Genomic DNA, 24,406 nt, shown 5'->3' on the forward strand with positions numbered 1-24,406 from the left:
CAACCAGCCGAAGGGAAAAAACTCCCGGAGAATTTTTCATAATTGGGATGGTACATTCTGGATCCTTATAGATAGCGGAGTCGATTAAGCCATGTCCCTCTTTCTGTCTGTTGAAATCAATTTTCTGAAGACCCCAGATATCTTCGGATCCAAATCTTCAATAATTCTGTCAGACATGCTTTCGAGAAGTTTCCTATTCAAAATCAGCAAAATCGGTCCACAAATGGCTGAGATATGAGGAAAAAACCAGGACAAACTCGATTTTTGACCTATATCTGCATTACTAAGTCATTAATATAGACAGTATGGATATCTAATGATAGATATTTCAAAGACCTTTGCAACGACGTATATAAGACTATAGTAAGTTGGACCTACAATGGGTCAAAATCGGAAAAAATATTTTTTAACCTGAATTTTTTTTCACAAAAAAAAAATTTGAAAACAAAAATTTAAAAAAAAAAAATAATAAAGAAAAAATTAAAATAACACTTCGAAAAATTTGTTTGGGCAAAAAATTAAAAAAAATAAATCTTGTTTACCTAGAAATATTTAAAATTTGTATTTTGAAGTATAATTTGGTGAAGGGTATATAAGATTCGGTACAGCCGAATAGCCGGGTAAGTTATCAAAATTTTAAACATATTTAAGCTTAATCAATGTTTAAATATTATTTTTTGTATGAAAAAAATATATTTAAACATTGATTATGTTTAAAATTTTGATAAGTTACTCGGCCTTACTTGTTTTTTCTGAAAATTTAAAACATAAAAAAAATTATATTATTAAAAACTCAATTATTACAGGAATATTATAAAATACTTTTTTATATTTACTTTAGAAATGGAACACTTATCAGCACTATATTAATTTTCACATCTACTTGGATCACAATTCTTTATACTTATGTATATTGTAATTAAAATCTATATTTATATTTAAGTTAAATACTTACCTTTACATTTATTTTATTTTATTAGGTACTTATTTACTAAGAAACGCAATTTCGAAGTATAAATTTCCTATCTGACATTTTTCTCAGAATTCACAAAGATTAAAAAAAAAATATAATGGAAAGATGCATTTATATAAATAAAATATCACAAAGAATATTCATTTAAGTAACATCAGTCAAACTAATAAGATCGATATTTACATCACCTTTTATAATAAAATAAAAACAATGTTTCGTGCTATTTTAATTGCCTGTTTATTGGTTGCACCTGCCCTGGGTCATTCGGTAGGAGCTCCAAATGCTGTTTGTACTAATGGTCTACGTGTTGGACATCATGCTGATCCTCAAACCGGTGAGGCACCTTATAGCTTTTCGGGCGAGAATGCGGTAAAATCGGGTGAGAAAATTAAAATCACCTTGAGTGGTGACGATTTCCTGGGTTACGTTTTGCAAGCTCAAGATGACAAACAAGAACCCATTGGTACCTTTAAAATACTCGAAGACAACAAATCACAACTTTTAACTTGTTCAGCTGAAGGGGTAAGTTTTAAGTTTTGTTATATAATTAATAAGGAATTTGTTAAGGAGAATATTTTTCTTTCCTTAGGACACTTTAACCCATGTCCAGTTCGACAAAAAACCTATTACCAGTGTGGAGTTCGAGTGGTTGGCACCTGCTGATTATAAGGGAAATGTTAAATTTGTTGCAACAGTGGTGAAAAATTACAAAACATTCTGGGAACGCAAGGTAACCAAGGATGTTACCGTAGAATAAATTTTAAAGAAAGTTTAAAAAAATGTATTCAAAAAAATATTTAAAATAAATACTTGAGCATATTAAAACTTATTACTTTTATATTTTTCAATTTCAAAATTGATAACATCGCCCAATTGATAAAAGGATGATAATCTGTGATCACTTTATTCTTCCATAAAAAATCGATTTTTTTTACTGAAAAACTATTGTATATCCGTATGTAAAGGCCCATTTGAAAAATTAAATACTTTTTCCCAACATAAATTGATGTTTTTTTAGGAAAATCTAAAACTGTAGATCCGTAAATAAAGGCCCAAAGAAAAATCCTCTATGATCACCTTATTTATTCATCAAAAATCTATGTTTTTTAAAGAAAAAATAACATTGGCTGTATAGAGAAAATAATGATAATCTGAGATCACTTGATTTTTCATAAAAATTCCATTTTAAATGAGGAAAGAATGATAATTTGTGATCACTAGATTTCTATTTTTTTTAATTTTTAATAAAAAACTAAATTTGACTGTATAGAGAAAATAAAGAAATGAATGATCACCTGCGATCAGTTGATTTTTTCATTTAAAATAGATTTTTTTAATGAAAAACTAAAATTATCTAAATAGAGAAAAGGATTATAATCAATAATAATCGATTTTCAAATATAACATATAACAACGGTATATCCTTAAATAAAGGCTCAATAATCAGTGATCACTTGATTTCTTTTTATAAAATTTTTTTTTTTAATAATAAAACTGAAATAGGCTGTCAATCCATAAATAGCCGACGAAATGACGGTATGATCTATTGTACTTTTGGCATTGTTAATTAGTCAAAATGCAAGCAAATTGCTTATGATAACATCTGGCTTTGCAATATATTTGTGCTGTGGTTCCCCACACCTTAGCTGATAATGCTCTTAATCAAACTACATTATTTTTAAATAACACTGATAACATTGCAAATATCAGCATAATTAAAAAATAGAATTAAGCTATTTCATTATTGCTGTAATAGTTTTTTCTTTTAATTTCTTTCTACCCCTACTTTTGTAGGATTTAATGAGTGTAGTATTTTGTATATAATTTTCATAAACAATTTTTCGATAGAAATAAAACAAGAACACAATAAATATACATATTTAACTAAAAAGCAATTAAAAAAAACATAATTCAAAACCAAAAAACAAAAATAAGTTTAAACTTACTGTTCCAATTTAGTGCGTATTGCCTGTATATAACCATTCCGATAGTAAAACTCTTCTTTATCACGCGTATACCACTGCCTTAAGGGACGCAAGTCATGATAAGGATTTTTAGACACTTTAAAAATACGATCAATGTGTACTTTTAACCTTTGCTTAACGGCTGCATTTTGTAAAGCTGCAAAATCAAATTGTGATTCCTGTTCGGTGAATGATGTAAACACAATGGGCGTATCAAAGGTTTGTAAAATTTCTATGAGTCCTTGAAACCAAGTATCCTTAGCATTAATATTATTATAGGGCAAGTCCAATGGTTCCACACTATTTAAGCTGGTTATAGTTGGTGACAAGTTATAACATTGAGAAAATTCCGAAAACCCACAATTAAAGGCCACCATTAAAGAGGGTTTAACTTTATAATATCTACAGTAGTCTTGGAAAAGGCCATTATAGATTTTAAACTTTATCAAACGTTCAGTACCCTAAAATAATAAAATATGTTTAAATTTTGTTTTAAATAAAGTAGATGAATAATAATCTTACCATAAAAGTAAATTTTAACTCTGTATAAGCAGGTTCCACTACCTCGGGACCTATAAAATCCAACACCAGTTCTGTGATTTGGGGATTTTGCATAAAAAACAATTTACAGTGAATTTCACGAAACCACAAGACTGCCTCAATACTGGCTCCCAATACAAAAATATTAAATTTACATAAATCCATATTCTGTACATCCAAATGATTTATAGTGTAACAAATAGACATAATACAACTAAAATCGGCTGCTAATGAAAACATTTGGTAATTCTTTAAACTTTGGCAGGGGTCTAAAGGCAACTTTAAAGAAAATACTTTTTCAAAACACTCCACAAGATCAAGTTTTTTAAAATCGTTAAAATGACTTTTAAACTGCAAACACAAGTCATCCTTTGCAGGCTGAACTTTATAAGGACAATAATATAGTTTTAATAAACCACAGACTTTAGCATGCTTTTCCTCATGCAACGCTCTATGCTGCTCCGTACAATAGGCTTGGCTGTTACATTTCATACAAATAACTTTAAGATTTTTTAACTTAAAACACTGAGCACAGAATGGCGGAAATGAGCTCAGCTCTTCTTCCTGATATTCTAAACATCGGCCCAAGGCATTTCTTAATAAATATTTTAATTGTATTATAGATTTTTCTATGTCTTCTCTAAGTTGTGGTACTCCTGCTATATAAAAGGGATGCGATACATTTAAATTCTGCTTTACTTTAAGCACAGCTTGACAAAATTGTTTATGTATGGGCCAGTCTAGTTTTTGATGTTGTCTATTGCAATATTTTACCAATTGACAGCCACTGCAGGTTAATAAATGTTGAAAGGTCTCGTTGGGCGGTACGGAATTTTGTTGCTCCTCTGGCTGGTGGTTTTTTAACATTAAACAAATGTTACAATTAAAAGGTGAACACAAATCGTTGGACATGTTAACTAAAATTTTGATTAAATAGATTATTTTTGGTAAAATAATGCTAGGGTATATTACCTTAATTGTTTTAAATAAAAAAAATCATGCAAATTATTCCAAACAATACAAAAAAATTGTTTACAGATGAATTTATTTGTTTATAAACTATTGTGAATGATTTTTATACAGCGATATTGCCGGCCTACTGTGATTTAAAACCATAAAAATATGGCCAGAGTGCTGCCACTTAAAATATAAATTGATATTGAGATAATTCGAAATCAAATTGAGAATTTCTACTTTTAATTGGGAATTTCCAAATTGAATTGAGGATATGAAGGTGAAATTGAGAAAATTCGAAATAAAATAAGAAACATTTATTTTAAATTGAGAGAAATACAATGGAAATTAAGAATTTCAATATGAAATTGAGAAAAATAGAAATGAAATTGAAAACTTCAGTTTAAAATTGTGAAAATTCCATTTGAAATTGAGAAAATTTTAAATAAAATTAAGAAAAATCCAAATAAAATTGAGAATTTCTAATATAATTTATATTTTATATAAAAACCGAAAGGTCTTTAAAATATCTATCATTAGATATTGTCTATATTAATGACTTATCCAGATAATGATCAAAAATAGGACAAAAATCGAGGTGTTTTCCTTATATCTGCCGGAAGAATTCCTGATATGTATATTGATGTATGAATCATGTATCTAAGTTATTTGGGGCAACCGATTGCAACATACAGACGGAAACAATATGTTTAAAATTCCTTATTAAACGACACTGTTTAAAATTTTCAGCTTTTTGCACCTTTTTTATTACGAATTGTCTTTTTATCCCGACATGTATCAACGGTAATTATTTCCCTGCTATATCAATAAATAACCATCCGGTAACTCTATACACATCTGTGCATAAATACTATTGTGAATGTTGTTGTTTATTGTGAATTATAGAATTTGTCAGCACAGCTGATTTAATTTTTTTTCTTTGCCTAAACAATTAAAAAATGTTATTTTATTAGAAAATAAATAATAGAGAATGTGGCGTAATTTAATAAAAACCTTTGAACGATCTATAGTTTTAACTTCTAAACAAATTTCTTGTAAAAATAACGCATTATGTACAAATTTAACTAATCGGCAAACACAACATAGATTCATAACATGCTCTGCTGTACTACGTAATACAGAACATTTGTGTGCTGTGCCACCTGGAGGAGGTGAAGGTGATGCTGAATATATAGTACCTTATAAACCAGAATTAGAAAAACGAGACAATGCCAAAAAGTTAATAGAAACTTTACGCAGTAGATTTCGTCTCAGCGCGGAAGAGGTGGAACATATAATGACAGATGAAGTGGTGCTAAAGTCGTATCGCCAGAAGTCTTTAATGGACACCTTGGATACCTTATGTTTGGAGGGGGTTACAAAACAGAATTTTGTAGAATATCCTTGGCTTATAACTCTAGATAGAAGTGAGTTTTGTTTCATTAATTTTTTATTGAAAGCTATAAATATTTATTATGATTTTATTTGCAGAAAGATTAAGTGAGAAATTAATATTATTAAAATCTATTAATGGTTTTCGCGATATTAATGATTTTGTGCCATTTTTACGTTTACAACTACCCAGACTACGTAAATTGGTGGCTGCCTTAAATAGGGAGGCTAATCAAGTGTCGAATGGTAATCGAGTTTATTTTATAGCCGACCAACTAAATGTATTGCCCTGCATAGTCACAAAATATTTGGCCAAACGTTTGTTTGTCTTAGAAATGCCATTGGAAATGTTTAAAACGAACCTGCAGCACATGATTAAATACAATGTGGAACCTATGAATATATTAAAAGATTTATGGGGTTTTCGTTATGCTCCCCGGGCTGTGGAATTGCGTTTAAAGAGAGCTTTACTTGCTAAAAAGGATAAGATAATGCCCTGGATGGTTAGATGTCCGGAGCCGATATTGCAAAAGTATTTATTACAATTAAATAAAAAATAATTTATATGATTTTTAATTTCAAAATATTTTTAGATCATTGCAGCTTTCTTTAGACGAACTAGAAGTTTTGAGCGGCAAAACCTCGGTGGCCGAGTATGTAGGCGAACGTTTAGGTTTTAGCGCCGAAGAAGCTCAGGCCATTATGGACAGACATCCTCAGGTTAATACAGTAAGAGTTACGAAAATTAAAGAAGTTTTAGACTATCTTTTGGATGAGGCTAAATTTACGCGCTATGAAATCGCTCAGGTACCGCGCATTTTGTGTCACAGTTTGGAGACCACCAAACAGCGTATGGAAGAATTGAAGAAGTATGGTTGTAGACCCTCCAGTTTGGTTATAGTTTGTCGCAGTAAACGGGAATATGAAAAATTCCTTAACCAATGGCAACAGAGTTATAATCCCAATAGAGCTGTTGGTAATGAGGATGTGAAAGCAGAAATTCCAAAAGACTAATAAGACTTAAACATGTTGTTGTAGTTTTAATAAAATGTTTGAAGAAAAAATGAGGAATTGTTTTAATTTTTGTAGTAAATATGGTTTATATTACAATTGTAACTTCGCTGGGTTTCAGATACAAACATTTTAAATAGTAGCTGTCGTTCTCATGATAATAGGATCTTCCGGAACAATATGAAATAACAACTTGAACTCACCTGTATAGAATTTGTCTATTTCTTTAGAATTTTAAGACCAAGATTGGAAGCTTTCCATTCAAAAACCTAACTCCGTTGTCTCTATGCCCTTAACCATAGATAAATATATTGTACATACAGCGGAAACAAAAAAATAATCACATGTTGTATTAATGCATTATCGGCAACTGAGTTAGGTCTGAGTATGCCGAAAACCAAACTTTTTTTATGAAAAACACTCAACATTTTTTTGAAAACAGTTTTTTATATAAAAATTTTAAAATTGTTTTCCGGTCATGTTTCTGGATCAAGCCATTAGTATTGTTATTTTGTTTTTTACAATTTGTTTAATTTTTTCCGACAATTTCATTAATAACTTTACTACTTTTTTAATAATTTTCTTTACAAATAAACACAAATAAATTGTTTTGTTTACATTTTTCTAAAACATTCACAATAGTGAAGTAAAAACCAAATAAGTTGGTTACTCTAAATATAACGGTCGTTTTTATAAATTGAATTATTAAAGTAACATTCACAATAGTGAAGTAACAAAACAAGTTGGTTACTCTAAACCTAACGGTAGTTTGAGGACCATTGCTAAATTCACTGAAAATTAAAACACCAGCTTATTTAGTGATTAAATATTTGTTTTTATTTATATATTTTCTTTATATATAGATGTTTTCAATCAATTGAGTTTTCATATATAGTTTTTTTTTTTGTATTTGTTTAAATATAACACCAATTAATTTTTCAACACAATAAATAATACACAACAATTTTTGTTCTCAACAAACACTTAATGACTCAATTTGTGTGCATTTAAAGACATTCAATAGAAAAAAAACTTACATATAACAAACAAAAAAAAGTATTAAATAACTAAAATATTTAAGCTAAACACAAACAGGAACTTAAAAAAAACACGAACTAAAACATTTGTGAATCAAAATGAACTTAAAATTAACAAAAAAAAAAAAAATGCTAAGCAGTAAACGGAATAACAAAAGCATTCGAATAATTTAAAATATTGTTTAACAATTTAAGGTCTTTTGTAAGTAATTTGCTGAATTTTAAATAAATTAAATTTAATTAAATAAATAACATGCACCTTTTTTTCAAAAATAGTTTATGCCTTAGATTCTGTTTTTATATTTTTTAAAAATTTCCTTTCTAAAACTTAATCTAAATTTGTGCTTTTTTTTGTTTTTCCTTAAAGAAAAAAACCATTTTAGCTGAGGCCTTTAACAAACAAGCTCTTTAAGTTCACTCTATAGTATGGATACTGTACTGTACTCTTTGGTATTGAATATAATCATTTGTTTCATATAAATATGTATATAATATAGAATTTAAATAAAAATAGACATTGTACTTTAACTGCACCTTAACTAACTGCCAAAAAAGCCGGTTTTTCACATTAACTCTATTTTATAAAATTGTGTTTATATCTTGTGACTCTAACTGAATTTAATCTCTCAAAGCTTTACGTCTTTCCCAGGCCACCTGCATGGACCAAATACTTAAGGGTCTCATATAGCCTATAGAACGATAACGTTTTTCACCATAAAAAGCCTCTGGAGTTTCAAAATTCATGCCACATTTCTGGGAAATAGTTTCATACAGTCCCCCAGCTGTTTTGAAGCCTTCTTCAAACATACCCTCCTGGATCATGGTGGCGGCCAAAGCAAAAGTTACTCCCGGCCATACTTCCTCAGCCTGGATACTGCTAGTGTCCACATGGCCGGGCTTTTCGGGATCAGCATTAGCTATAAAACCATTTGCAGCACCAATATTACCCTCATGGAAACCCATAACATTATTATCATAAATGCGTTTCAATGCCGAGCGTACATTTTCTTTGGGATAGATCTGTAAAGAATATGTAATCAAAAACACTTTATTTTTAATTACTAATTAGATCCCACCTCATAATCGAAACCACAGGTCTTCATATACCAGTGACCGCACAATTGATCGGCCATTATAGTGTCCTTGTGACTGTTGGAGGTATCGAAACGATAATAACTGCCATTCCATAATTTCTCCTCTAAGGAACGTTTGCCCTTCTCCAAAATATCCTGATAGCGTAAACAATCGTTGGGTTGATCCAATAAAGTAGACATAACGGACATACTTTGCAAGGCGGCCAACCAAAGACCGGCACAATAAGAACTATAAATTAAACAAAAATTTTTTTATAGAAAATAAAAATTTGTGTGGAAATTTGCAATTACCTTGGTCCCTCCATTACCCAGGAATCATAAGTTTGATCGGGCATTTTGGTATTTTCAATCAGTCCATCATTATCCTTATCATATTCTATTGTTCTTTCCATTATGGCCTTGCAGGAGGGATACATGGCTTTTAAATAGGTCATGGCATCCATTAGATAGACTTTGCCATTGGTCTCGTTAATATACATGGAGGCGGATTTACGATTTTCTGGAAAATTTAAGGATTTTAAAGAAACTCTTAAGGTAATTTAAATATTAGGGAAACTTTTATTTTCATATTTAAGGGTTTGTCACAAATTTTATTTAATTGGATATTCGACCCAGATCCATCCGAATTCCACTCGCCCTAAGATTGTCAATAACAAAAGCTATATAAACTGGAAGTCTTTTCTCCAGGAAAAGACTTTTGACAAATGTGAAACTGTTTTAACAAAAATAACCTTTAATTTTATAATATTTTCTGAAAAATTCACTTTGGTTAAATTATAAATAAGTTGGCCGAATTTGGCAGGGTTTAAACAATCAGAAACGTGTTAAATGTAGAATTTTGAGTTTAATTTGTCAATTTCATATTGCACTTTTTAGCACTTTTTGAGAAATATCATTTTTCGTGGGCAGCCTTCGCTTGAAAAATAACGAACTTGCGGAAGTTTGGTTGGATGAACAAAAGAAAGAGGAGAAGAATGGTGCTGTTTACTATTTTGTTGTTGTGCGGCAATATTTTGAATGAGGAATCGGCTTAAGTGAAGGAAAAAAAACATTTTTTTTTGATGTTTTGGAAATAAAAATGGATCCGCCATTTTGAATTTGGAAAATTTTATTTCAGATTCGAAATAAGCAATCTTGAATACTCCCTTATACCGATTTTCATGTAAATCAGAAGACATTTTAAAATTTACGCCGCCATATTGGATCCGCCATTTTGAATTTGAAAAATTTTACATCAGATTCGAAATCAGCAATCTTGAATACTCCTGTATAGTAATTTTCATGTAAATCAGAAGACATTTTTAAATTTAAGCCGCCATATCGGATCCGCCATTTTGAATTTGAAAAATTTTACTTCAGATTCGAAATAAGCAATCGTGAATACCCTCGAATACCGATTTTCATGTAAATCGGAAGACATTTTAAAATTTACGACGCCATATTGGATCCGCCATTTTGAATTTGAAAAATTTTACTTCAGATTCGAAATAAGCAATAGTGAATACCCTCGTATACCGATTTTCATGTAAATCAGAAGACATTTTAAAATTTAAGCCGCCATATTGGATCCGCCATTTTGAATTTGAAAAACTTTACCTCAGATGCGAAATTAGCAATCTTGAATACTCCTGTATACCGATTTTCATGCTAATCAGAAGTTATTTTAAAATTTACGCCGCCATATTGGATCCGCCATTTTGAATTTGAAAAATTTTACCTCAAATTCGAATTGACCAATCTTGAATACTCCCGTATACCGATTTTCATGTTAATCAGAATATATTTTAAAATTTAAGCCGCCATATTGGATCCGCCATTTTGAATTTGAAAAATTTTACCTCAGATGCGAAATCAGCAATCTTGAATACTCCCGTATACCGATTTTCATGCAAATCAGAAGATATTTTAAAATTTACGACGCCATATTGGATCCGCCATTTTGAATTTGAAAAATTTTACCTCAGATTCGAAATCAGCAATCTTGAATACTCCCTTATACCGATTTTCATGTAAATCAGAAGACATTTTAAAATTTAAGCCGCCATATTGGATCCGCCATTTTGAATTTGAAAAATTTTACCTCAGATGCGAAATCAGAAACCTTGAAAACCCCCGTATACCAATTTTCATCTTGTTCAGTGTTTCCTTATAGTTTTGGCTACAAAAATGTGTAAAATTACCTATAGTGCTATGGAACGACTCAAGTTTCACTGGTTATAGATTGTCAATCCAGCGTTGTATCAACTGAAAGTTTTTTTTAGCAGTAAAGAACTCTCGATTACAGTGGAACTGCTACAAAAAGTACAACTCCTCAAAAAGAGTTGAGACCTAGTCATAATACGATGACGGAAATACTGGATATAATTTACTGAGAAAAAATATTTTTTCAACAATTCAGAAGTTCACTTAAATCTTAGGGTCTTCATCAATATTTCACATGAAATATGTTCCCTTTTCCCATATTCGTTCACGTGAAATTTTTAGATGGAATTTTGTAAACAATATACAGCTGTTACAAACAAAATCAACTATTGTGAATGAAATGTTTAGGGGAATATCACGATAGCAATTTTGCCTTCGAGGGAAATTGATATTTCATGGGAACATACATAAATTTCACATGTTTTTCACGATAGAGCTGAATATAAGAATGTGTAATAAGATAAGGGAAAAACTAGCGTCGTAGATTTCCGAAGTTTGCTTATACCTCAGACCTCTTTTCCAAAATGTAAATGTTATAATCTATTCCCATCTTACCTTTCTTATCCTCCACCGAATTCTTACGCTTATTATCCTGCGAATACATCTCATACAAGCTCTCCTTATCAATGAACTCAATGGAACTAAATTTACTCTGATTATCCGACTGAGCCTGGGCCAATTCATTCAACACATAATAGTCTCTATAAACTTGGAGGACAAATTTCGTATTCAAATCTTTCCAATCATTGACATCGTGTATATTATAACAATTGATCAGGGTGAAAGGTTCCTCATCCGGATCGCCCAAATCATGGGGCACACAATTCTTAACCTTACGAGGCATTACCTTGCCATCGTATAACATTTTGCGGGTGTCGGTAAGATTGGCGGCAATGGCATCTTTGAAATCATATTGTAAGCTGATCTGCAGAAAATATAATAGATATTATTTTATACTACTGTAAGTTTAAAACTAAACAAACCTGTAAATTGGGCCATAAATGGGCTAGGGCTGGTGAGGCATAGAAATGCACATCATAGGTGTTGTACATGCGATATTCATGGCCCTCCAAATAACCAAAACGGCCATAAGCATGTCTGGAAATTTGTATAGAGTTAAAGAATTTGTTTGTTTAATTTGTTTTTAACTTACCGGGGATCATTGTTCTCCAAATCTTGACCCAAAGAGGAATCACACAGTAACCACAAGGAACCACCATCGGATATAAAATAAAGCTGATTGAATATGGCGCATTTATACCAATCAGGCAGGCCTCTATAAATTAAAGAACGATTAATTATACAATAATTAATGGTTTGGGTTTTTAAACAACTTACTCATCATTTAATATTGGCTTTTGCCAATTATCTATGGCCTTCTCCCAACTGGAGTAGTGCTTTAAGGCGTATTCACATATTTTGGGTCCCGAATCACCACAGGCATTAAAATATTTGGTATAGTAGCGTGTATGGGCCTTCAGCTTCTTGGGAAAATGTATAATGGGCATGTCCCAACACAAAACAAACTCCAAGTCATGAGAAGTTTTAGGCTTGACCGAAACTCGGGCGCATATAGCCACACCCAAATCTTTGGCTGAGGATAATAAAACAATTTAATGTAATTATTGGAAAAGCTAAGTGTAAACAACTTACTTTTCAAAGTTTCATCAGCAGTTTCCTCATTAAGCTGACCCTGATCCTTTAGCTGCTGCCACAATTGTTCTCCGGAGCCACTGGGATCAAATTGTAAACATCTGGTGATATTGATTTCGGGCAAAACACGACAAGCCAAATTATAAGCACAGGGCATATCATTAATCTTTTGATTAATTGTAACACCTTTGGCATTACCCTCCGAGAAAAGTTCAGAGGAGGCGGCTCCCTCTAAATCCTGTTTCTTATTGCCAGTGCCATTCTTAAACGTAAATGTAATGGAAACAGTGCGTTCCTCCTCACCCACATTTTCCACCGACCATACAAACACAGCACAGGGCAAAGAGGAATCTTTGTAGTCGTGAGGCATTACAGGCGATATCTGACGGCACACCAAACGTACACCATATTCGGAGAGATCATATTCGGTCCAAGATCTGGGATATAAGCCAGTGTAAATACATTTGGCATCATCTAACTGGGACTGCCAAGTGTTTAGAGGCTGCTTGGCACGATTGTTACTGCAATTGGGTAAACGACATTTAACAAACTTATTATTTACTCTAAAATTTATTACAGAAAACCAAAAGTAAAATATCGGGTATTTCAAATTTTAACAAACCCAAAACCAATTTTTATGTTCGTGTTTAAAAATTAAGCCAGTTTATCCATTATCCAATTCATTCCATAAGTTTTGAAATTTCATTTAAAAACAATTTGCAAATCATAGTGAATATGTTGTGAATTTGGTGATTGTTTGTAGGCAAAAGTAAAGAAAATAAGAAGAAAAACAAATGATAAATAAATTAGAGTTGAAATAAAGGTTTAAAACTATGTTATTTAGTGGAGACACCAACCATTTATTTAGTAGGATTTAGTTAGAGATCAAGACCAGGGTTATTTGTAGCTTTTATTACAAGTTACAATGTAGTTATACAATCTTCATTGTAGGGTAATTATTTTTGACATGCAATCGAGCGGTTTTGGAACATGTTTGGGTAAACACAAAGTTAATAAGGTGGTTATTTAGTTTATGATGAATGTTTAGGTAGTTAGAAAGAAGTTTTCTATTGAATGGGAAATTATAAATTATTTGTTTAAAATGTCTATGAAAAAATTTGGCTTACATGGGTTCAAAAATAGCTCTCTTTACACTTCTGCTTTAACTAGTCATATTATTAAGTCAGGAACCTTGAAGAAATTGGAATATTTTAGAATTTTGAGAGGTTAAGGAAGAGCTATTTCAATTCTTACACCAAATGGTAAACATGAAAATCTCTTCAAGACTATAGGAAGATTTCGAAGCCATATTATTCAGTCCAGAGCCTTTGAGATTTTCCTTGGAGGTTTCGAGCTCCCCTCAGAATTAAGATGATCCTAATGAGATGAAGATATACTCCTAATGAAAATGATCCAGGATCGTCTTCGTGACATATTCGGTAGTGATACTTATACCAAATGGCAAACATTTTAAGCCATATTATTAAGTCAAGAACCTTTGAGATTTTCCGTAATAAAAATGATCCTAATGTGGTGAAGATATTCTCCTAATGAAGATGATCCAGATTCATCTTCTTGACACATTCGGTTCTGATACTGAGTTGATTGTTTTCGTCCATTTATAATCCCAATCACTAAATGACGCTGAAAATTTAGGTCAATAGCAACATACTTATCCTCCAACATAAGAATCAAATGGTTGAAGTGACTAGGCAGGTGGTATGTTCTGTCAGATCGACAGATGTAATATAATCCATAATGAATATAATCCAAGCTCGTCACATCAGACCAAATGGCGAATGGCAAACTTAAGAGCTTTAAGACTATAGGAAGATTTTGAAGCCATATTATTAAGTCAAGAACCGTTAAGATTTTTCTTGGAGGTTTCGAGCTCCAGATGAGGATATACTCCTAATAAAGATGATACAGGTTCATGGTTCTTGATAGATTCAATTGTGATACAGAGTGGAGTCTTTCGGATAATTTATAATCCTAACCATTAAATTCCACTGAAAATTTAGGTTCATAGGAACTTACTTATCCCCGAACAGAAGAATCAATTGGTTGAAGTGACTAAGCAGTTGGTATGTCCTGTCAGATCGACAGCTGTACTCCTAATGATGATGATCCTAATGATACGAAGATGTACTAACAAGACTATAGGAATATTTTGTCAAGAACCTTTAAGATTTTCCTAAGAGGTTTCGAACTCCACTTGTAATGAAGATGATCGTAATGAGATGAAGATATACTCCTAATGAAGATGATCAAGGTTCGTCTTCTTGAGACATTCGTTTGTGATACAGAATAGATTGTTTTGGGCCATTTATAATCCTTCATCCTTTATTTAGGTTCATAGGAACTTACTTATTACCCCGACATAAGAATCAAATGGTTGAAGTGACTAAGCAGGTGGTATGTTCTATCAGACCAACGGCTGTACTCCTGTACTCCTCCAAATGAGTATAATCCAGGTTCGTCTTGTTCACATTCAGTTGTGATAAAGTGTGGATTATTTGGGACCGTTTAAGCAAGCAATGAATAGCGCATAGGCACAAGATTATCCAGCAACATGGATTGACTAGGCATAAGGGATGTTCTAGCAGATCGTTAACTGTACTCTTAAAGCAAATGTTCCTAATGAGATGAAGATATAATCTTAATGCAGATGATTCAACTTCGTCACCTTGACAAAGTCGGTTGTGACAAAGTCGACAGCTGAACTTCTAATGAAGATGATCCTAAGGAGATAGAGATGTACTCCTAATATTGATAATCCAGGAGAGTTAACTAAACAGATCTCGTTGTGATACAGAGCGGATTATTTTGGGCCGTTATTAATTCTCACTATTAAATTCCGATGAAAATGTTAATCCATATTAAGTAGAGATTATAATCGAGAAGTGACGTCTATAGATTTTAATACCTTTCAAAGGATTTGTCAAATACCATGCTTAATTCTTAGTCAACGAAGTGAAAAGCGACTCAATGATAAAATATGCTAAATTTTGGATATCCTGGATATAACTGATCTCATCATAAAGATGATCCGGATGCGATACTCAGAGATAATTGCTTTGGTTTGTTTGAAAACCTTGGTTGTGTAATTGAGAAGAGATCAATTACCCTAGTTATTAGTTTAGTCCTTAAAGTGAAAAGACACTCCGTGGATTTTGGTGTTTATCAAAATAACACAAGTGTTGTGGAAACGTCGAGATCATGGTGTCATCATGAAGAAGATCTATGTTAGTTATATTGAAAAATTCTTTTTTGAGATTTTCCTGGAGATCAGTTTGTGCAAAAAGTCTTTATGTGTTAGTTCAAAACCCATCACTTGACATTGTTGTCGCATTATATCTTCCCTTTGGATTGTAACAACATTCGTTGCCACGAAAAGTAGATGTTCGCTCTGAAATTATTCGGAACTCGTTCATTACAACTCTAAGATAATTCTAAAGCCAGAATATATGACATCTTAAGAAAGAGTCAAGTTCGAGATATCGTGTTACAAAATTAGTTTTCATGACAATCCATTCGGCATAAAATTGTCGTCAACACAGCGACGACTATATCTACAGGAATTGAGTTGGTTTATCTTCTTCGATTCAGTAGCAGCATTATGATCTTTACTCTGAAACGAGTAGAGACTTGGTCGAATATTAGGATTTTCGGCCTTTGAACTCAACAAACACTTGCATGCCACAAAGATAATTTTTAAGTCAGCATTAAAAATCGTAGGATAGAGTGATGATTAGATATTCACGCAAGAACCCAGTTTCATTAGAATTCAGTAGCAGCCTTGTGATATTCGCTGTGAAGCGAGACAAGATTTACTTGATCGAAAATTCGACATTTATTTTAATATTTGAGCTCAATAAAAAATTGCCTGTCACTAAGATAATTAATTTTCAAGCCAGTAACTTCAAAGAAGTTGAAGATGTCTTGTAACAGAATTCATTTTCTTGACAATTATATGTTTGTGGAGATTTGAGGAATTACTTATGTAGTCGGTTTATTTCCTTCTGATTCAGTAGAACCCTTATGTTTCCATTCATTCTCAGCCCAATCTATATATATAAAAATGATTCCAAATTTTCAGGAGATGGTTTGTAAAGAAACAAAATTTAAAAATTCCGAGAAAAATTTGGAAATTTCTTTTTGAGTCCAGTCAACTGTAATAAAAAAAGCTCCCTAAAGTATGCAGTACAAATTTAGATATTTTATTTGCAAAGAAATAATAACAGGAAGGAGTATGCGGGTTGGAGAAACTTGAAGAACTAACATTAGTAAATGCTACCGGGCGAATCTAGTTATGAATAAAAATTCCCCGGGAGTTTTTTCCCTTTTCTCATTTTTCCTATTCAAATTCAATGCGAAAAAACTACCGGGGAATTTTTTATTCAAAATTGGGCTGTCTTTGGTGTATTCTGTGATTAAGTGTAGACGTAGTGCAGTAGTAGGAAAAGGAAAGGAAGGACTAGATCGCATTTTATCTTTTTATCCACGTTCGTTATATTGAAAGATCCGGTTGCAATACTGAGAGCATTGCTTTGGTTTGCTTAAAAACCTCAGTATTGGGAAGATATGAACTAATTGAAAGATGTCGGGTTACATAAGTCGTTTCCTGACAATAGGATATTCAGGAACTATTGTAGAACCTGAACCTTCAACTTATCAACAATGTTGATAGCACGCTGTTTATAAGAATGACAACATTAATTGTGAAGCTGCTTTAAAAGCATTAGGTGATCATTGTGGAAATTCGATTTTTTTCCGTTAGATTATTCATGAGACTTCTAGAAGATGGCACTGTGTATAAAAATATTAACAGCGGGTTATGAGTGAGTTGGAGTATATCTGAACTTTTGCAATCTTTCTGGCAACATATCGATTCCGAGCCAAGAGAACTGCTCATATTTTGAGCCGAAATACGAATCAAGCCAATATCGGATACTGTGTTCCAAATTGAAGCGTATCTCAGAGAGAGCGTTCTGTATCGATCGAAACAAATAGTATTGACGAAGAATGTCTGGACTATAAGGCGGGTGAGGAAGTACTTCCCCAGCATTTCTTTCTAAATAGTATTTAACAGGTATTGCAACATGTGGCCGATCGTTTTTATGATGTATTATTATGGTGTCATGTTCTGGGCGTTTTTCGGTCAATGATCGCTTCAAACGAAATCGTTCGGTACAGGTTCCCTGTAATGGTCTAGCCAGATTTCAGCAGCTTATAATAGATAGGCCGCTTTTGCTCCCGCCAAATATAGAGAATTACCTTAGCCCATGGATAATTGGATATTTGTGGATTCAGCTAATGGATCCATTTTTCATCTCGAGTAATGATTCGCTGCAAAAATTATTTTCTTTTATAGCGTTCAAACATTATTTCGGACATTCAAAATCGTCTTTCAAGGTCTCTCAGCTTCAATTCGTATGGTACCCAATTTCCTAGCTTTTGAATGAATCCTTGTGCTCGCAAACATTTTTAAATTGTTGCTTGAGTAGCTCCCAATGATTTAGCAAGATTTTGTTGCGTTACACAACAATCGTCATGGAATAATGCCTGTAATTCTTGGTCTTAAAACTTGTTTGGCTGTCCTGGACGATCTTTATATTCCGTGTCAAAATCACCACTTCTGAACCGAACAAAAGATATCTCGCACATTGAAACCGAAGGAACCCATTCACCATAAGCTGTGGAGAGTAGTTAATCGATGTGCTTCAGCGGGGCTTTTTATACCCTTCATGTCTGTCTGTCCGTCTGCCTGTCTGTTGAAATCAATTTTCGGAAGACCCCAGATATCTTCGGGATCCAAATCTTCAATAATTCTGTCAGACATGCTTTCGAGAAGTTTTCTATAGCTCTCTTACTTGTTTTTAAGTAATTTTGGCTGATTTCTTTCATACAAAGCCCAAATAATTTTGTAATAAAGAATTTTTCTTGTCCTAAATAATTATGCCACCAAATTCTCTCATGAATTTATTCAAGGTTTAGCATTTAAGAAACTTGCTAATATTTCAAATGTCTAGTCTTTAGGGCAATCATGTCTGCGATTACGCAAGTGGTAAGTAATCTGTAAAGTTTTTTTTATACAATTGACTAGACATTTAGTCATATAAATGGAAAATAAAATAAAATCCTAGTTTGTAAATAAAATTGTATAAACAAAACAGGAAAATTGACATCATATTTGGAAAGAGAAAAGGAGGTACGACGCAAAACACATAACAATGAAAATAAATTATAAAAAAAGTAAATAGGGAAAATGAAGAAAGAAAAAATAAGAAGAACATGCAAATTTAATACATGACATAAGGTCCTGAGGGATATTAAATATGTATTAATATAAATAAAAGGAATTTGGGTATATAACAAGCAAATTACAAATGTAAAATTGTAAATAAATGACCTAAAAAGTTAAACATGACATTTGTAATAAACATTTAAATAAAAAGAATGCAAAACAAGCCATACAATTTTTAACAGTGTACTGTCAAAACAACACAAAACTCAACACTGCATTACACTGCTGTCAAACTGGCACAACAGGTGTCAAATGTACAATCCACAAATTAACCACATTGAATCAACATTTTTAATTATAATCTCTTGGCATTCTCTTCACCCACCTGGCATTTGATTTCGAGAGTAGACTTTGAAAGATAGTTTCATCTTGTTGATTCTTAATTGTCACTATAAATTGATTGGCCTGCACAGTGTTGTATTCATAAATACCCGGACGCATTTGGAAACGGCAAAATTCTCCAGCATAACCACGACCTATGGTGCCACTGCCAATGCCACCCAAGGGTACACCATAAATTTGTTTGCCATGTTCCATGTAATAGTAGTCCATGTAACAGCGTCTGCCCTCACGTGACACTTTCCAATAGTAGGCAGCATATCTGGAAATAGACAACACAAAAGGAATGAGCAAAAACGACAACATGGTTTCAAATATCAAATGTGAAAAGGAAAACAGTGTTAGACATTCGTTTCTTTGCTCTACTTCTGCTCTTTCTATTAATGATGATGTCATGTTAGTTGATGTTGGCAGCAATGTTGTAAGCAAATTGTTTTATGTTACCAAGTCTTTCTATTTTTTATTTTTTACTCAATATCTTTGTTAACCATACAATTTTATACACATGAGATTACTTTACATACCAACATATTTTAGCAAGTGTTTGTTGGGTTTCTTTATCATGGTTTTTCCTCTATATTTATTTTAAAGGTCAATAATGCTTCAAAGTCAAGAACATTCTCATTTGCTGATGGCAAACGAGATTTAGTAGCTGCTGTATTATATGAAAAGTGAAATTTTTTTTATTTAAATTTAGTACAAGCTTAAACTTTGTATCATAATTTTTACAATTTTCTCTCTATGGTTTTCCTTTACCACTTAGCTGTAGCACCCTTAGGGATACATCTTAATCTTAATGTATTTAAAATACTTAAAAGCCTAAGAGTTTGTGTTAAAGCTTTAAAAGTACTTCAAAATTATAAGGATTTTGCATAAAGCTGTTAAAGAAATTTTTCAATATAAATCTAATAGTAGGAATCACTACAACAACAAAAAAACAAAAATCCGGAAATCCTACATTTTTTAAAAAATATCGTTCAAGGAAATTTTGTTAATACGGCGGATTAAAAAGTCCATGACTTTTTAAATTTCCCGCCTCTTAACTGAAAGAGCAACACTGCTCCTGTCAACAGGCATCTGTCAGTTGACTACATTCAAAATTTTTTAAAAAAACACCACAAAAGAACTATTCTAAACACAAAAATCCCGCAAATCCTACATTTTTTTTAAAAAAATCCCTTAAGTAAATTTTATTACTAGGGCGGGTGAAAAAGTGGCAACACTGCTCCTGTTAGTTGACACCTGTCAAAATTTGAACAAGCTGCGTCATTTAGTTTGTGTTTGACAACCATTGATAGACTACCGCGTGACTTGAGACAAAAATGAAAAGTGAATTTTCAATTTTTTTTTTTAATTTAAAAAAAAAAATTTTAATTTCTGTTTTAATTTTTTTGTGACAAAAATTAAAAAAAGTGAATTTTCAAATTTTTTTTTAATTTCTGTTTTCAAATTTTTTTAATTTTTAAAAAAAAAATTTTTTAAGTTTTAAATTTTCTTTTTTTTAATATTTTAAAAAATTTTTGTTGAAAAAATAATTCGGTGTAAAAAATATTTTCCTTGATTTTGACCCACTGTAGGTCCAACTTACTTTGGCCTCATATACGCCCTTGCAAAGGTCAGTTGACACCTGTCAAAATTTGAACAATCTGAGTCATTTAGTTTGTGTTTAACAGCCATTGTAGATTACGGCGTGACTTGAGACAAAAATGAAAAAAGTGAATTTAGTGATTTTTTTTAATTTCTGTTTTCAAATTTTTTTTTTTTTTCATTTCAAAATTTTTAAAAAGAAATTTTTTGTTGAAAAAAAAAATCGGTGTAAAAAATATTTTTCCCGATTTTGACCCACTGTAGGTCCGACTGACTTTGGCCTTATATACGCCCTTGCAAAGGTCAGTTGGCACTTGTCAATATTTGAACAAGCTGCGTCAATTAGTTTGTGTTTGACCGCCATTGATAGACTACCGCGTGACTTAAGACAAAAATGAAAAAAGTGAATTTTAAAATTTTTTTTTTTAATTTCTGTTTTCAAAATTTTTTTTTTTTATTTTTTTTTTTTAATTTTCAAAAAAATTTTGAAACAAAAAAAATTCGGTGTAAAAAATATTTTCCCCGATTTTGACCCACTGTAGGTCCGACTTGCTTTGGACTTATATACACCCTTGCAAAGATCAGTTGACATCTGTCAAAATTTGAACAAGCTGCGTCATTTAGTTTGTGTTTGACAGCCATTGACTTGAGACAAAAACGAAAAATTTCGTGAATTTCGTGATTTTTTTAATATCTGTTTTCAAATTTTTTTGAAAATTTTTTTTATTTTTTTTTTTAAAAAAATTTAAAACAAAATTTCCAAAAAACTTTTTCAAAAAAAAAAAATTTTTTGTTTTTAAATTTTTTTGTAGGTCCAACTTAATATAGCCTTATATCGTTGCAATGGACATTGAAATATCTATCAGGGAATAAGAAAAGATAAAATCACGGTTTATTGTTTGATATTTTTACAAATAAAGCATGAGTGTCTGTAATTCTCATTCACTCTATAGTTTGATTTGTATAATATCTTTAGGTTTTCTAATAAAGCCTTTTGGGAAAAGGTTTCCCGATGATCCGGCCTAAGCAACCAGTGAAATGCTCATAGGATCTAGCTTATCCCCCAACAATAAATGTCAGTGAATTTATCAATAATTGGGAAATTTAGCACAATTCTTATTTTGTCTATTAATTTTCTATTCCCATATAAATAATTTAAAAAAATTTTTTTGGTGAAAAAAAATAGGTGTAAAAAATATTTTTCCCACCTTAAAGCATACCGATCGACTTAGAATCACTTTCTGAGTCGATTAAACGATGTCCGTCCGTCCGTCTGGTTGGCTGGCTGTCCATGTACAGGTCGCAATTTTGAAGATATTTCGATTATTTTTTCGGCCCTATTGAAACTGGCTGAAATCGGTCGATTATTTCACCTAGCCCCCATACAAATGTCCTTCCGAAATTGGACTTTATCGGTCATAAATGTTTAATTTATAAACGTATCTCCACAAATTGCGCTCCAAATAAGTTTTACATATACAAAATTCATGTTACCAAATTTTGTTACGATCGGTCCATAATTAGTCATAGCTCCCAATAGACCCGCTACCGAAAATCACTTTAACGTGCATAAATCGCTTAAAAATTTTGGTATACTCACAAAATTCAACATAGTAAACTTTCATATAGACATAAATCACACGACCTAATTTCATGGTGATCGGTCCATAATTGGTCATAGCCCCCATATAAGGCCCACTTCCGAAAATCACTCAAAAATATAAATTATTGAAATTTTAAAAGAAAAATGTTTTTGCTCTTTTACTTAGTGTAGGGTATTATATGCCATACTTTCTTACTTGTTTTTACCTACTTTGACCTTATATACTCCCTTGCTATGGACTTGGAAATATATATCATTAGATATCCATATTCTATATTAATGACATAGGCAAAAAAATCAAGGTTGTCGAGACCATGTCCATCTATCCGTATGTCTGTCTGTATGTTGAAATCAACTTTCCGTAGCCCCAAAATAACTTAAATACATGATTCATACATCAATATATGGGGAATTCTTCCGGTTCGGTTGCTGTTTAAAATCGACAAAATCCTTATATCTGGCTGAGATATTTTTGGCTTATTTTTGATCTATTTATATCTGGATTACTAAGTCATTAATATAGACAATATGGATATCTAATAATAGATATTTCAAAGGCCATTGCAATGATGTATATAAGGCTATCAGTTGGACCTAGAATGGGTCAAAATCCTTAAATGCCTTAAAAAATTTTTTGTATAAATTTTTTTCAAAAAAAAAAAATTTAAAAAAAAACAATTCATATAGTTTTTTTAAAAAAATTAAAAAAAACTTTCAAAAAAAATTCGAAAAACAATTTAATAAAAACAAAAATATCTAATAATAGACTCAAAGTCCATTGCAACGATGTATATAAGGCTATAATAAGTTGGACCTACAATGGGTCAAAATCGGGAAAAATAAAAAAATTTTTTTCATAATTATTTTTTTTTAAAATTAAAAAAAAATATTGAAAAAAACTTTTTAAAAAAAAATTCGAAAAAAAATTGGAAAACAAATTTTGAAAAACAATGAAAAAAAATAAAAATTTTGTTTACCTAAAAATATTTTAAAAAAAATTATTTTAAAGTATAATTTGGTGAAGCGTATATAAGATTCGGCACATCCAAATATAGCTCTCTTACTTTTCGGTTTTGAGTGGGGGAAATTTTCTTTTTTCACCCTCCTGGATGAACACCTTTTATAAGGTGTTGAAACTTATTCGATTTTTGAGAATGTAGTTCAAATTAAGAATTTAGTTCACTAAAGATCGATCAATTTTGGCTTTATATCACGAATAATTCCAATAATGTAGTGTTTAAGAGTGTGAATCCGTCCAAAATAATCGGCATAAAAAAAAACCTTTAAAATAGGTGCGCCGTATTATGAGCATTATAATAAGCTCTGACTGGATTTCCGAGTGTGCAGAGTTCCTTGGTATCACAACAATGAATCAAAAGCTTTAAGTGAGTCCGATGGGATTCAGACGACTTCCCTTCCCTTGCCTAACTCCCTTCCTATTTTCAAAACTATTTAAAACTGCTTCATGAATTTGTATTAAACTCCCTTCCCTTACATAACTCCCTTCCTATTTTCCAAACTATTAAAAACAACTTCATGGGATCTTTCGGACATTAACCTGCAATGTATTATGAGCCTTTTAACAAGCTCTGGCTGCGTTTTCGAGTGAGCAGAGTCCACTCGTAGCACAATGAATCTAAAGTGAGTCCGATGGGATTCAGTCTGCCTCCTTTCCCTTACCTAACTCCCTTCCTATTTATCAAACTATTAGAAACTGCTTCATCTTTCATGAATTTGCTTTATACTTTCC

General features: G+C 31.7%; 4 protein-coding genes across 5 annotated transcripts in view; 2 read left to right on the plus strand and 2 right to left on the minus strand.

Annotated features, from left to right (window-relative positions):
- The first annotated feature begins 1,119 nt into the window (after positions 1-1,119).
- On the plus strand, positions 1,120-1,802 carry LOC135951268 (defense protein l(2)34Fc-like). Its single transcript, XM_065500887.1, has 2 exons — positions 1,120-1,495; positions 1,563-1,802. Exons 1-2 carry the CDS (start codon positions 1,184-1,186, stop codon positions 1,728-1,730), a joined length of 480 nt encoding a protein of 159 aa, XP_065356959.1. The 5' UTR covers positions 1,120-1,183; the 3' UTR covers positions 1,731-1,802.
- A 1,028-nt stretch (positions 1,803-2,830) lies between these two features.
- LOC135951107 (uncharacterized) lies at positions 2,831-4,398 on the minus strand. Its single transcript, XM_065500689.1, has 2 exons — positions 3,460-4,398; positions 2,831-3,398 (listed from the first exon to the last, which is right to left on the minus strand). The coding sequence occupies exons 1-2, from the start codon at positions 4,387-4,389 to the stop codon at positions 2,916-2,918; spliced, it is 1,413 nt and encodes a 470-aa protein (XP_065356761.1). The 5' UTR covers positions 4,390-4,398; the 3' UTR covers positions 2,831-2,915.
- Positions 4,399-5,367: 969 nt separating this feature from the next.
- Positions 5,368-6,872, plus strand: mTTF (mitochondrial transcription termination factor). The gene is made up of 3 exons (XM_065499797.1): positions 5,368-5,858; positions 5,923-6,355; positions 6,417-6,872. Exons 1-3 carry the CDS (start codon positions 5,423-5,425, stop codon positions 6,835-6,837), a joined length of 1,290 nt encoding a protein of 429 aa, XP_065355869.1. The 5' UTR covers positions 5,368-5,422; the 3' UTR covers positions 6,838-6,872.
- A 1,558-nt stretch (positions 6,873-8,430) lies between these two features.
- Positions 8,431-24,406, minus strand: part of LOC135952111 (non-lysosomal glucosylceramidase) — a 31,865-nt gene continuing 15,889 nt past the window's right edge. Inside the window, exons 2-10 of one of the 2 annotated variants that reach the window (XM_065501912.1) lie at positions 19,453-19,728; positions 12,821-13,383; positions 12,506-12,761; positions 12,321-12,443; positions 12,151-12,265; positions 11,723-12,092; positions 9,257-9,464; positions 8,948-9,194; positions 8,431-8,891 (exon numbers count right to left, since the gene is read on the minus strand). In XM_065501912.1, the coding sequence (XP_065357984.1) occupies positions 8,490-8,891; positions 8,948-9,194; positions 9,257-9,464; positions 11,723-12,092; positions 12,151-12,265; positions 12,321-12,443; positions 12,506-12,761; positions 12,821-13,383; positions 19,453-19,728 (2,560 nt within the window). In that variant the 3' untranslated portion in view covers positions 8,431-8,489. The remainder of the gene's footprint in view (positions 8,892-8,947; positions 9,195-9,256; positions 9,465-11,722; positions 12,093-12,150; positions 12,266-12,320; positions 12,444-12,505; positions 12,762-12,820; positions 13,384-19,452; positions 19,729-24,406) is intronic. The other variant, XM_065501913.1, reaches the window with a different exon arrangement.

The sequence above is a fragment of the Calliphora vicina genome, chromosome 2 (genome assembly GCF_958450345.1).
Source record: "Calliphora vicina chromosome 2, idCalVici1.1, whole genome shotgun sequence".
Classification (NCBI taxonomy): domain Eukaryota; kingdom Metazoa; phylum Arthropoda; class Insecta; order Diptera; family Calliphoridae; genus Calliphora; species Calliphora vicina.